At 60.0% G+C, this 13025-nt stretch overlaps 1 protein-coding gene across 3 annotated transcripts; it reads left to right on the plus strand.

Annotated features, from left to right (window-relative positions):
- Positions 1-1247: 1247 nt before the first annotated feature.
- Positions 1248-12212, plus strand: SLC4A11 (solute carrier family 4 member 11). 3 transcript variants are annotated; one of them, XM_065892009.1, is made up of 20 exons: positions 1248-1295; positions 2854-2898; positions 5213-5365; positions 5498-5547; positions 5827-6058; positions 6141-6222; positions 6459-6582; positions 8228-8443; positions 8520-8613; positions 8713-8838; positions 8918-9031; positions 9122-9254; positions 9521-9594; positions 10027-10291; positions 10368-10474; positions 10563-10731; positions 10822-10995; positions 11208-11403; positions 11488-11657; positions 11786-12212. In XM_065892009.1, the coding sequence occupies exons 2-20, from the start codon at positions 2868-2870 to the stop codon at positions 11847-11849; spliced, it is 2574 nt and encodes an 857-aa protein (XP_065748081.1). In that variant the 5' UTR covers positions 1248-1295; positions 2854-2867; the 3' UTR covers positions 11850-12212. The 3 variants fall into 3 exon arrangements, with proteins under 3 accessions (XP_065748081.1, XP_065748080.1, XP_065748082.1); XM_065892008.1 differs by having other exon boundaries at positions 1279-1321; positions 5501-5547; positions 11786-11849; XM_065892010.1 differs by lacking the exon at positions 8918-9031 and having other exon boundaries at positions 1279-1321; positions 5501-5547; positions 11786-11849.
- Positions 12213-13025: the final 813 nt, after the last annotated feature.

Here is a 13025-nt window from a genome sequence, read left to right on the forward strand (position 1 = left end):
CTTTGCTCCTAATGCTCTCTTATCTCGCTGGGAGGCAAAACCAGGTCAGCCTCACCCGATCTATGCATGAGGCTGCCCCAACGCACCAGGAACCCTTGGGGGCCGCAGGGCTCACCCTGGGCTTGCTTCACCTGCCCTCTTCCATGCCTGGGGGACAGAGGCGGAGAACTCCTTTCCAGTAGGAGGTCAGATGGGGGGATTGCTGCTATTCCTCAGGCTGGTGGCCAGTGTGGAGGGGATGGGGAGTTAACACCTTGTTATGGGGAGAGTTCCTGGGTCAATCCGGGGCCTGAGGGCTGTGTGCTCATTTGCTGAGAAGCCACCAAGGGTCAGACCAGGGGTTCACCGCATGGGCTGGATTTGCCTGGCCGCGCGCACCACCGCCTCCCTACACAAGAGAGCTCGCGCCCCACCCTGCACCCCTCCCCCCGAACACATACTCTGCTTGCATAGGACCAGGCGCCGGAGAAGGCGCGTCCCCGGGCCGGGCTCCCTCGTGTCCGGGAAGGAAAACCGGGCGGCAGGGCCATCTTGAGAAGGAAAAAAGCCGCAAGCCAAGACCTTGACCCAAGAGAAGGCCGAGGGCGCAACGAGGCCGGGAGAGAAACCGCGAGGCGCGCTGCCAGTAAACCCGACGCCGCCGAGCCGGGAGGGCAGCGGGCTCCGCGGGGCAGGGCGTAGCCCAGAGAACGCGCGCCGGCCCGTGTAGTTAGTCGGGGCGCGCTTCCTGGAGGAGGAGTAGGAGGATTTACCGCTCGAGCAGCCGGGATGAATGGAGGGGGCGGGGCCCAGGAGGGCTGGGCCCAGCAGAGGCCCCCTGCCGAGAGGAGGGGGTGAGGGGGCCCGGCCAAAAGCTTAAAGCCGACTGCAGGGAGGCCCTACCCAGACCCGCCTCACTGCCTCAACTCGGAGGGTCTCCGAGCTCACCGACCTTCTTCCCAGAAACTTCGCAGCCCCGCTCAGCCCCTAACGCTCAGCGCGCGGGCCCGAAGAAGCCCAGTCTACGCGTTCTAAGTCGCCGCGGGCTCCCGGGAGTAGCCCGCCCTTACTGAACAGGAGCGCGGGTGAGGGCGCGGGGCAGGCGGACGGGACCCCGCCCGGGCCGCGCTGGGGAGGACCGTTGGCGCGGCATTAGGACCCAGGCGCGGCACAGGCTTGTGTCACCGGCTCCAGCCGCCGGCCCGCCCTGGACGCCGAGGTTGCGGTCCCGCGGCACCTGGTGAGGAGCCAGGGCGTGCGCACTGGTGTGCAGCCGTCCCGCGGCTGATAGCTGGGGCCATGGCCGCGGCCACCAGGCGCATGTTCCATCTCCAGCCATGCGGTGGGTGCCTGCGGCTGGAAGGCCGTCCGGTCTCCGTCGCAGAGACGTGCTAAGCTGGGACGCGGAGCCGTCGAGGCGCTGGGGGGGATGCGGACGCCGCCGGCCTGCACCGGCCCCCGGCGTGGTGGGCGAGAGGGTCGTGGGGGCTTCCCAACCGGGACGGGGGTGCCCGGGGTGAGTTCAGCCACGAGGGAGTGGGAGCCCGGGTGGGTACGCGGGTGGCTGGGGGAAGCCCAGGACGACTTCGTGGGCACTGCGCGCTTTACTTAACACTGTTTTGAAACTCTTAACAGTTTTTCAACCTACGAGGTAGCTGGTGGAGGGGTGGGGGGCTTGCAAATGGCGGGGCGGAGTTTCGGGGTCCCTAACACCTGGAGCGCCAGGGTCTTCGCAGCCGGGCGTGCAGCCACCTCGGAAAGCCTCACTTTACGTTCTACCCGACACCTTCCCGCCCCTGGCGCAGCGCGGCAGCCTGCCCACTCTTAGGGATCCTTGGGCCTCTGACTGTCCCCTGCGCGGCCGCAGCAGTCTCTCCGTCGCCGCTCTGACGCCCGGGGTTTGTACGACCATCTATTTACGTGCACTTGAACCGCCCCGCATGGGAGTAGCATCCCCACCCTTCCATACCGTCGTCATCCTCGTCCTTTGTCCATCCCTGCAGCCTCTGGTGCTAGCTTTACTGACCCCGCCCCTCCCTTCTATGCCGCCCGGGCTCCCGCCCCGGGAGTCCGTCCGCATCCTGCCCCCCGACCCCCAGGGTCTCCGAGTCCGGAGGCGCTTTCCTCTCGTGCACGCGGCCCTTCCTGTCGCTTCCTTCCTCGCACAGCGAGGCACAAACAGTCCGGACCATCCATCCGGGGCCCGGCGCTGAGAGCGCGGACAGCTCCCTTCCTCCCCCACCACCCGCCCCCCACCCCGCGGCATCTCCCAAGAGGACCAACGGCTCCGCCTCCCAGGAGAAAGTGGGTGGTGCTGAGGGCAGGAGGCCGTTGCCGGGTCGCCCCAGTGTGACCCCTGGCGCGTGAGGTTGGTGGCAACTGCACGTGTGGTGGGTGTTGATGGCACCAGGGACCGACGTGAGAGTGAGAGCCGAAATGTGCTGGAAGAGCCCCAGCCCAGTTACTGGGCTTGGCAGCGAAGGCTTGAGAGAGGGAGGCTGGCTTCCACAGGGAAGGTGGCCAGACGGGTCTCCTCCCTCCAGACTCCTGCAACAAGCGAATCCTTCCTTCCTTCACCGGGTACTGTTAATTGCTCCTGGAGAAAACATGCTGAAAACATCTCCCTGTCTGCCTCGGTCCTTTCCCACCTGGGCAGCCCCTAGCAGATGGGCTGAAGAATAACAGGCCTGGCTTCCTCTGGCTCCTCAAGGAGCCCCTGTCTTGTACTGTCCCCTGCTCCTTTTTCTCCCAGGGTCTCTGGGAAGGGTAAGAAAGACTCAGCAGGGCTGGTGTGTGGTGGGCAGCAGATGTGCCCTGTAGACTGTCTGGGGCTGGTGCATGGAGCTGGTGACAATTCTTTGGCTTGCCTTGCAGAAAACTCTTCTATCATGTCGCAGAATGGATACTTTGAGGATGCAGGTGAGTACATTTCAGGTATGGGTGTGTGTATATAGAGAGCTCCTTGGTCAAAAGTCTCTAGGGGACCTAGTCCATCTACCTGGGTACTCATGGTCCTCTGCTGGTGCTGGGATGCCTTTGGATTCTACCCTCCAGAAGGTTGTGATGTGGTCAGAGAGGCAGCTGACACTGCCCTGGACTCTGGCAGATCTCTGGTGGTCCTGTGGTCCTGGGAGGGCAGACTGCTCCCATCCTGCACTATGTGGACCATCTGATAGCCCATGGTTTTGCTGTTACAATGCTCTGGTTGTCTGACCAGCTTATAGGCTAAGTGTTGTGTGTGCCCACATTCCTCAGACCCCACCCAGCCCTGTGAGGGAGGGGCTGCCATTGTCCCTCTAAAGAATTGTAACCTCTCTGCACCTCAGCTTTCCCTGCTTGCACCAGCCTAGCTCTCTCCCTCCCCATATCTCTGGGCTGGCTCTGTGCCGCCTCTCCTGAGCCCAGATTCGGGAGCTGGCCTCAGAGGGGTGTTTAGTGGGACAGTGCTTGGACACAGTGGTGATGTGCTCCTACCCAGGGTCCCCAGGGCATGGTGACTGCATGTGCCAGGCTGCTGGTGGACAGGTTAGGTATGTGATTGGGCTATAGGGTGGAGATAGGGCACACATGGCATCCCAGGAGCCTTGCAGGGAGCTGGTAGTGTCTGCTGGGTAGGTCCTAGATAGAGCCCAGGATAGGGGAGAAGAGGGACAGTGTGAGAGGCATGCCAGGGAATAGTGGGTGCTGGTGGGGGTGACGACAGAAGGGAGGTTGGGACAGTTTGGGGCTGGGGAACCAAGCATTCTAAGCAAAGCAGGTCTAGAATTGGGGAGGAAGGTGTTTTTCATGGACGTGAGCTCCATGACAAATGGGGGAATGACGTCTTTTGACTTAATAGTTCTTCTCTGGGCTCTGGGTGCAGTGCAGACCTGGAGTTAGGGGTCACCAGTCCATGATGGCCTTGACAGTGGAGGCCTAGTGCCTCCTACCCAGAAAGGGCCCAGACTGAGCACAGGACATTGGGGGAACAGGGCCCGGGATGTGCAGAGGAAACCAGTGGGAGGGAGTGGAAGTGAGTCAGGGTGAGTCACTGCCTGGCAGGTGGAGGCATGCTGCTGACCCGTCCCTGTTCCTGCACAGGTGTTTTTCAGGCATTGGTGGGGTCTCAGCTACAAGGGCTCCTGGGTGAATCACAAGTGGTGGACCACAGGGGACCTACAGGACAGTGAGGAAGAGGTGTCAGCTGGGCCAAAAGTAAGGCAGGGAGGGCTCTAGGTGGACTTGCCAGAGAAGAAAGGGTCTGTCAAGCCTTGAAGAAGGCCCTCCAGGGAGGGAAGCCCTCAGCTTGGAGGACAAGAGCTGGCATGCCTGGGGTGCCGGCCGCCTGGCCTAAGGAGTGAGAGATTGAGGTGGGTGGTGTGGGACTGGGCCTGAGGGGCCAGGGGTAGCAGGTCTGGCTCAGGCTGTCATCCCAGAGGCTGTGGGGAGCCCCAGCAGGACTCAGGGCAGATTGGAACTTTTCCATGTCATCAGGAAGGCTTCCTATAGGAGGGGGCCTGTGTTGGGGGTCAGTTGCAGGAACTGAGAGGCAGACCATAAGAAAGGGGCAGCAGGTTCTGTGCTCTGGAGTCCCAAGGTACCATAACATGCCCCCCGCCCACCATGGGTGGAGGCCTGAGATGAGGCCTCCTCTGGGGTCCTGTCACCTCCATCTCTGGCTCTGTTTATCTGGCTCTCTTGCTTCCTGGGCCTTGTCTGATGTTGGACTAAGGTCTCTCAGCCCTGATGCTTTGCCCCACATGCCCTCCCTGTGCCAATGAGGTCCGGATACTGCAGGGCTCTGGCTTTCCTTGAATCGTTTCTGGGGAGCCAGACAGGTCCAGGTCCCACAACCTGGAGGTTCTGAGAAGGCAGGGGCCAGTCAGTCTTAACTACATCATTGTACCATGTGCCTGGCTCAGTGTCTGTGGAATGGACATGTTCTTTCTCTAGCTAAAGGATATGTGTGGCACAGAGCAGTGCAGGGTTCCCGCTGCTGAAGAATGTTGGAGAAAACCATTGGGTGGGGGGTGCCAGCTGGCTGCCATACTCAGGGGGCTGGGCCAGGACCAGATATTGGGCCTAGCTGAGGCTTCCTTCCTAGCCTGTGAGAGGCCTCCCTTACCACTCACCGAGATTGCACCAAGTGGGACAGCCCAGGGGCCCCCGCTCCTTTGGCTTGGAGCCCCTTTGTCCTGTGTGTAGCCAGGCCCTCTTGGGGGGGGGTCTCTCTTGGTGGTGGTTGGGGCTCCAGGCTACCTCAAGTGTGACGCGGATGATGCCTCTGAAACCCGTGAGGAGAGCCTGGGGGATGAGGCCTTCGACACGGTCAACTCCTCCATTGTGTCTGGCGAGAGCATCCGCTTCTTTGTCAACGTCAACCTCGAGGTGCAGCCCACCCAGTCTGGTATGGGGGTTGTAGCAGGGACGGGTCGGGGGAGGCACACAGGGGACTGGGGACTGGGCAGATGCGGCCCCGCTCCACCAAGAGAGACCTGAAGGGCTGGGGCCGCCCCCTGAGCCCCCCGCTTTCCTCCAGCAGAGAGTGAATCGCCTGGAGGCTACGGTCTCCTACACACCTCCCGCAAGGTAAGTGGCCCATTGACCGGATGGGAGACATTTGGTCCTGGGCCACTAGGTGGGGGTGGAGGTGGCTGCTTCCCTGAGAGAGCTCACACTGATGCTGGATCTCGTACTAGCCCAGGGCCCGGCTGCTGGGGCCAACCTCGCTGGTCTTCTCTCTGGGAAGCGGGTGTCGGGTCCTGGTGGGCAGGGTCAGCCGGGGACCACCACAGAGGAAGGACCCAGACAGCGACAGGTCCTTCTTATTTATGGGCCTGTGTGGTTCTGTGTGTGGGGCCCCCACAGTACCTGAAGTTAAAGAACTTTGAGGAAGAGATCCGGGCGCACCGGGACCTAGACGGCTTCTTGGCACGGGCCAGCATCATCCTGAACGAGACAGCCACCTCCCTGGATGACGTGCTACGGGCCATGCTGTGCCGCTTAGCCCAAGACTCCCACAACACCGAGCCCGACTGCAACTTGGACCTGCTCATGGCCATGCTTTTCACTGATGCCGGGGCCCCCATGGAGGGTAAAGGTAAGGGCTGTCCCTCTGCCTGGGCGGGAGGTCAGGGAGGTGGGGCCATCTGACCCTCCTGTTCCTTCCACTCTGTCAGCAGTTCACCTACTGTCAGATACAATCCAAGGGGTCACTGCTACAGTAACGGGGGTGCAATACCAGCAGTCGTGGCTCTGCATCATGTGAGTTGCCAGGCTGCCACAACTGGCCTCCCCACGTCACCTTGGAGCCAGGCATCCAGTCCCTGTGGAGGCTGGCTCGCTCAGTTTGCGGGGAGAGTGAGGAATCCATCCCATTTGGTCTTTTTTTTCCTCCCTAACAACAGAGGTCACTGGGGTCATAGTTGGGGGCTCGGGGAGGGGGGAGCCCCAGCTCCCAAGGGCAACTGTGTGCCGTGTGCCCTCTCTGTCCCTGCCAGCTGTACCTCCAAGGCTCTGCTGAAGCGGCACGTGTGCATCAGCCGCCTGGTTCGCCCGCAGAACTGGGGGGAGAATTCCTGTGAGGTGCGGTTTGTCATCCTAGTGCTGGCCCCACCCAAGATGGTGAGGAGGGGTTTCGGGTGGCTGCTCTGTTTCCCAGGAAGGAGGGTTCCAGGTTACCCTGCCCTCTTCTTGGAGGCATCTCTCCCAGTGCTGGAGGCACCACAGTCCTGGCCTCTGAAGGCCACGTTCTCACCCTCTCTGTTCATCTCTGCCCTACTGGGGTTTATCTGAAGCATACTTGGTAGGTCTTCATCAACGCCTAATTTCCCCAGAAGTTGCCCAAAAGGTTCTATTTCTTTCCTGACTGAAAAGAGATACTTTTTTTTTTTTTTTTTTGCGGTATGCGGGCCTCTCACTGTTGTGGCCTCTCCCGTTGCGGAGCACAGCCTCCGGATGTGCAGGTTCAGCGGCCATGGCTCACGGGCCCAGCCGCTCCGTGGCATGTGGGATCTTCCCGGACCGAGGCACGAACCCGTGTCCCCTGCATCAGCAGGCAGACTCTCAACCACTGCGCCACCAGGGAAGCCCAAGAGATACTTTTTAAGATTATTACTATTCAAACATAGGGGCCTTTCTTTGGCCTGCCCAACCCTAACTCTATAGTTGGCTATGATTTGTTGACCAAAGATCCCCACTCCTTCCTGGGGCATTTACCCCCCAGCCAGGGGCATCTCGCTTTTGTGGGGGCTGAGACTTATACGTATATTTGGGGAATCTTCTTTTATGGAAAAGGATTTTAAAGTCATTAAAAGAAAATGGCTAGGGCCCCTCCCCAGGCCTGGGAAGGGCCTTAATGCTTAAGATTCCACTGGCTTCTTGATGATTCTGCCCCTGCCTCTGGTGTAGACTCAGAGCTTCAGATGGCCCCTCCCCAGGCTTTCTCTAAGCAAAGGGGGTGCTAACGGGATCGTTCCTCCCAGGGCTTTCATAGACATGCTGTGAATCTCTCCAGATGTTACTTTGCTGGGGAGAGAGGAAGGGCACTTAGGGCAGCGGGCAGCTCATGGGTCAGAGGGAGTGACAGCTGACAAGGTGGCCAGAACAGCTGGAAGGAATAGAATCCCTAGGATTGAGTGGCTAGACTGGTGCCTTGAGACACGCCAGCCATCCTGACACCTGGCTCCTCCTCGGGGGAACAAGCCTGTTCTAAAGCTACCAGAAAGCACAGTGTGCACGGTGCAGCCCCGGGACTGTAGCTTTGGGCAGCACGGAGTGGGGGGCAGGGGGGTGCATGCTGCTCCCAGGGGACCTAGGATGGGGAGGTGAGACAGGCTGCTGTGGTGGAGGTTGAACATTGAGTTCATGGACGGGGTTGAGCTTGGCCAGGCAAGAGGCAGAAGGCCGGATGGGCCTGGAACACCTCTGAAAATCATAAACCAGCCGACCGTGCAAATGCCACCAGTGAAAAGTAGCTGGGTGAACATTTTTCTCCATCATCATGATATCATTATCCACAATTACACAGATTTAATACCTGAGTTTATTTTAAAAAAAATACTAGGCTGATGGTAGTTCTAGTGATCTGCTGACCTGGTGGAAATCGTGGCAGGGTCCACTATGCTTGAACTTTGGGGGACTACACCCAGGTCATGGGGAGAGCACCTGCCACGTGCTTGGGAATGTCTGTCCGTGAATGGCCAGGCCAGGGTTGGGCACCCTTCGCTCTACTGTGGCTACAGATGTGATTCTCTTGCCCCATGCCCAGAAAAGCACCAAGACTGCGACAGAGGTGGGACGCACGTTTGCCACGATGTTCTTAGACATCACCTTCCGCCAAAAGCTCCTGAAGACCCGCACGGAGGAGGAATTCAAGGAGGCCCTGGTACATCAGAGACAGCTGCTCACCATAATGAGCCACTGTCCGAGCATCAGCACGAAGGACTACAGCATGAGCTCCATCTGCACCCACAGACCCCCGCAGGTGCAGGGCAGAGGTGGCCTGGGCGGGCAGCACAGGGCAGGGACACAGGGCTGATGGATGCGTGTCCTCCTCCCAGCCCCCACGGCACAAGGACTTTCTTCCCATGGGGAGGGGCATCCGGGAGGACATCGCGCGCAGATTCCCTGTGTACCCGCTGGACTTCACTGATGGTAAGTGGCCCATGGCCCTCCTGGAGCTCGGCCTGTAGCTCAGGCCCCAGGCCTGTCCTGTGTCCCCAACACACCCTCCGCCCTGTCTCCCATTCTTAGGCATTATCGGGAAAAACAAAGCTGTGGGCAAATACATCACCACCACCCTGTTCCTCTACTTCGCCTGCCTCCTGCCCACGATCGCTTTTGGGTCCCTCAACGATGAGAACACGAACGGGGCCATTGGTGAGGGGTTGGAGCCTGGTGGGGCATGCCGGGTGGAGCCCAGGGCCACGGTTCCCCCCTGACCGCCCCGCTTCCTCAGATGTACAGAAGACCATAGCTGGGCAGAGCATTGGAGGCCTCTTGTACGCACTCTTCTCCGGGCAGCCGCTGGTGGTGCTGCTGACGACCGCACCCCTGGCCCTCTACATCCACGGTGCAGTGGGGGTGGCAGCGGGGAGATGCTTCCTGAGGTCCCTGGTCCCAGCCTGGCCCTGACTGCTCACTCCTGTCCCACCGCCTGCAGTGATCCGTGGCATCTGTGATGACTACAATCTGGACTTTAGTACCTTCTATGCATGGACAGGCCTGTGGAACAGTTTCTTCCTCGCGCTTTATGCCCTCTTCAACCTCAGCCTGGTCATGAGTCTCTTCAAGAGGTGACAGGGCCTTCCCTAAGCTTCTGGGACTCACAAGCAGGAGGGAGACCAAAGCCAGGGGCCTGGGTCAGCTTCCATGCCAGCCTCTGAGGCCCTGTTAACCCTAGAGCAGATGGGGTGCCCCCACCATATCACTGCTCCAAGGGGAAAGCCTAGGACCCTGGTCCTCTTCATGGCAGGAGGTAGGGGGCCGTGCTGAGGCTCAGGGAAGCCTCCCCGCTACTAACAACTCACCCCGTCTTATGAGGCATATCCCCTGCTGGCAGGTCAACAGAGGAGATCATTGCTTTGTTCATTTCCATCACATTCGTGCTGGATGCTGTCAAGGGCATGGTCAAAAGTGAGTGTATTGCCGGCGGCCACCTGCTATAGGGGAAGCTGAGTTGAGATGGGGGGCTATGGACTGTGCCCAGAGCAGCCAAGAAGCATGTAAGCGCTAAGATTGCTTCCATGGCCCAGGGTGCTCTGGGAGCCATGACTGGCAAAGAGCAGCAGGCCCACGTGCTAGAGGGTGACAGAGCTGCCCCAGGCAGGATCAGAGGCCCTGGGCCAAGCAGGATTTGTTGTCAGAAATGGACAAGGGCAGGGTGTGGGGTGGTGGGTAGACAGGCAGGCCAAGGGGTCCTGGCTGACAGAAGGCCAGCTCTCTCCCCTCCTCCCCCCAGAATCCCTTCCTCCCCTCGGGGCTCCCTCACCCCCACATCCAGGAGGAAGCTGCTGGGCCCCAGGCTCCCAGAGCCCAGATGGCTGAGTCCTGTTGGCCTGTGTCCAGTCTTCCAGAAGTACTACTGTGGCCACAACCACGGGAACTACTACGAAGATAGGCCTTCCCCGGTGAGCCTGCTGGGCCTCAGCCCCAGCCTCAACAGCAGCCTCCACGCTGCCCTCAACACCAGCCTCCTGGCTGGCCCACCAGAGCTGACTTCAGTGGGCAGCCAGGGCCCCGAGCCCCTGGCCCGGGACACAGCTGTGCTCAGCCTCCTCATCATGTTGGGGACGCTCTGGCTGAGTTACACCCTCTATCAGTTCAAGAAGAGGTGAGGGGTACCCATTCAGGGTGAGGGGAAGGGAGCACAAGCTGCAGGCCACGCTGACACCCACCTGCCTCCCTAGCCCCTACCTGCACCCCTACATGCGTGAGATCCTGTCAGACTGTGCCTTGCCCATCTCAGTGCTTACCTTCTCCCTCATCTCTTCCTACGGCTTCCAGGAGATTAAGAGTGAGTTGGGACTAGGCGTGGGGTGTGGTGGGGTGTGGTGGGTTGCTCTGTGGGGAAGGCTTGAGCAGGGACCTGTACCTGGCTGCAGTGGGCAAGTTCCGCTACAACCCAAGCAAGAGCCTGTTCGAGATGGCCGAGATGCACTCACTATCCCTGGTGGCCGTCAGCGGCGCCATGGGCCTCGGCTTCCTCCTCTCCATGCTCTTCTTCATCGAGCAGAACCTGGTGGCTGCCTTGGCTAATGCCCCGGAGAACAGGTTCGCAGGGCTGGGGAGGGAGGGGTAAGCGTGTGTCCAGCCCTCCAGGGACCATGGGGCTTTGTCCACATGTGACCCTGCCTGCTGCAGGCTGGTAAAGGGCACTGCCTACCACTGGGACCTCCTGCTCATCGCCATCATCAACACCGGGCTGTCTCTGTTTGGGCTGCCCTGGATCCATGCTGCCTACCCCCACTCCCCGTTGCACGTGCGGGCACTAGCTTTGGTGGAGGAGCGTGTGGAGAATGGGCACATTTACGAGACGTGAGTGTGAAAGTGGCCCCTTGAGACGTGAGGCCAGAGTCACGTGGACCCTTAGGTGGGGGGTAGCCCTGGGCCACATATGACCTAAGGAAGGATATGGTTCGGGGGATAAGGGCCCAGAAGTAACAGAGCCCAGGAAGCACATGTGACCGGGGATGGACACGGCCCTGTGGACCAGGCCAGAGGTGACCCAGTGCACTGGAACCTCGCAGGATTGTGAGTGTGAAGGAGACGCGGTTGACCTCCCTGGGCGCCAGCATCCTGGTGGGCTTCTCCCTCCTGCTGCTGCCCTTCCCGCTACAGTGGATCCCCAAGCCTGTGCTCTACGGCCTCTTTCTCTACATCGCGCTCACCTCCATCGACGGCAACCAGCTGTTTGCACGCATGGTCCTGCTGCTCAAGGACCAAGTGAGTATCTGGCCCTGAGAGTGAGGGGTGGGGGTGGGGGATATGGCTGCAGACCTGCCCACACCTGGTCCCTGCCACCCACAGACCTCGTACCCACCCACCCACTACATCCGGAGGGTGCCTCAGAGGAAGATCCACTACTTCACAGGCCTGCAGGTCCTGCAGCTGCTGCTGCTCTGTGCCTTTGGCATGAGCACCCTGCCCTACATGAAGATGATCTTTCCCCTCATCATGATCGCCATGATCCCCATCCGGTACGGGAGGGTGGCCAGCAGGCAGAAGGGACTCAGCTGGGCGGGAGACGGTGGGCTGGAGTGGCTACCCTCAGCCTGTTCCTCCCTGACCCAATGCTTATCCTCCTGCCTGTTCCCCCTCCCCTCAGCTACAACCTGCTGCCCCAAATCATTGAAGCCAAGTACCTGGACGCCATGGACGCTGAGCACTGAGGTCCTGACTACCAGGCCCTGGCCACACCCCATTCGCCCATCCCTCTGGGTCTTCCCAGGCTGGCTCTGTGGCTGTGTGTGGGTATCTTGGGGTGCTGCTCTGTACTGTACCTCCTCACAGCTGTCCCAACTGGCCTAGGGTGTCTGGGCATTGAGGGGGCTCCAAGGTGTGTGTCTGCTCCTCTTCCCATTAGCCTTTTGCTTTGGGTCCGGAACTCTGCTCAGGGCAGCTTCTGCCCAGGGTGGGACTAAGCAGGACGGATTTTCTTTTGATAAAAGAGCCTGAAAGAGAAACCATTTCCTTGATTGTGTAAGGAACTTGCTGTATGCACATTAGAGAATAAAGCTCCTGTTTCTATGCTTCTACATACCGCCTCCATCCATGCTGCCCTGCCCCAGCCTCTGAAGGCCACCTGAGGGCCCTGAGGAGGGAGAAACCATCCCAGGGGAGGTGGGATAAAAGGGACTGATTTGTTGAGTGCCGCCTAAGGGCTATTACTTCCAACTCCACACAGTAGCTCAACAGGGAAACATGGAAGGTCCAGGAGGCCTTTGTTCTGCCATGTTGCCAGGAACCTGCAGGGAAAGTAGGCTTGGGGCCAGTGAAGAGCCCAGTGGCTGGTAGGGTGGGATGAGCACATTCACGGTGCTGCTTGCAGGATGGGTAAAGTTCAAAGGGGACAGAAAATGTACTGTGCATCCAGGACAGAACTCTGAGGAAGCAGCTGAGGAGCAGACACAGAGGGGTGCCCTGCTCCAAGTGCCACGTGGCAAGTGATCCTTCTTTGGGGCCCCCACCCCAGTAGCCTGTGTTTCCTGCAGGTGGGGCTGTGTCCAGGATCACCAGGCAAGGAGTAAGCAGGCCCCCCAGCACCCCACACCTGAGTTCCAGCCGGACACCACCCACGCCAAGCAGACAATTCAGAGGAGGCTGAGCACCACCACCGGCACTTCCTGAGGAATCAACCCAGCTGGGCTTCACAGACAAGAAGGGAGCAAAGGGATGAGGTCCTGTCCTCACCCACGGGTGCTGATGAATTTTAGGGGAGGAAACAACTGTTAAATCTAGGCCCTGGGCCGCGCTGCTAGGACTGAGGAGGGGATGTAACTTAAGCTTGGGAGCGACACACCAGCATTAAGGACCCCCACCCCCCAACACACAACAGGCTTTTCTGA

The sequence above is a fragment of the Phocoena phocoena genome, chromosome 15 (assembly GCF_963924675.1).
Source record: "Phocoena phocoena chromosome 15, mPhoPho1.1, whole genome shotgun sequence".
NCBI lineage: Eukaryota > Metazoa > Chordata > Mammalia > Artiodactyla > Phocoenidae > Phocoena > Phocoena phocoena.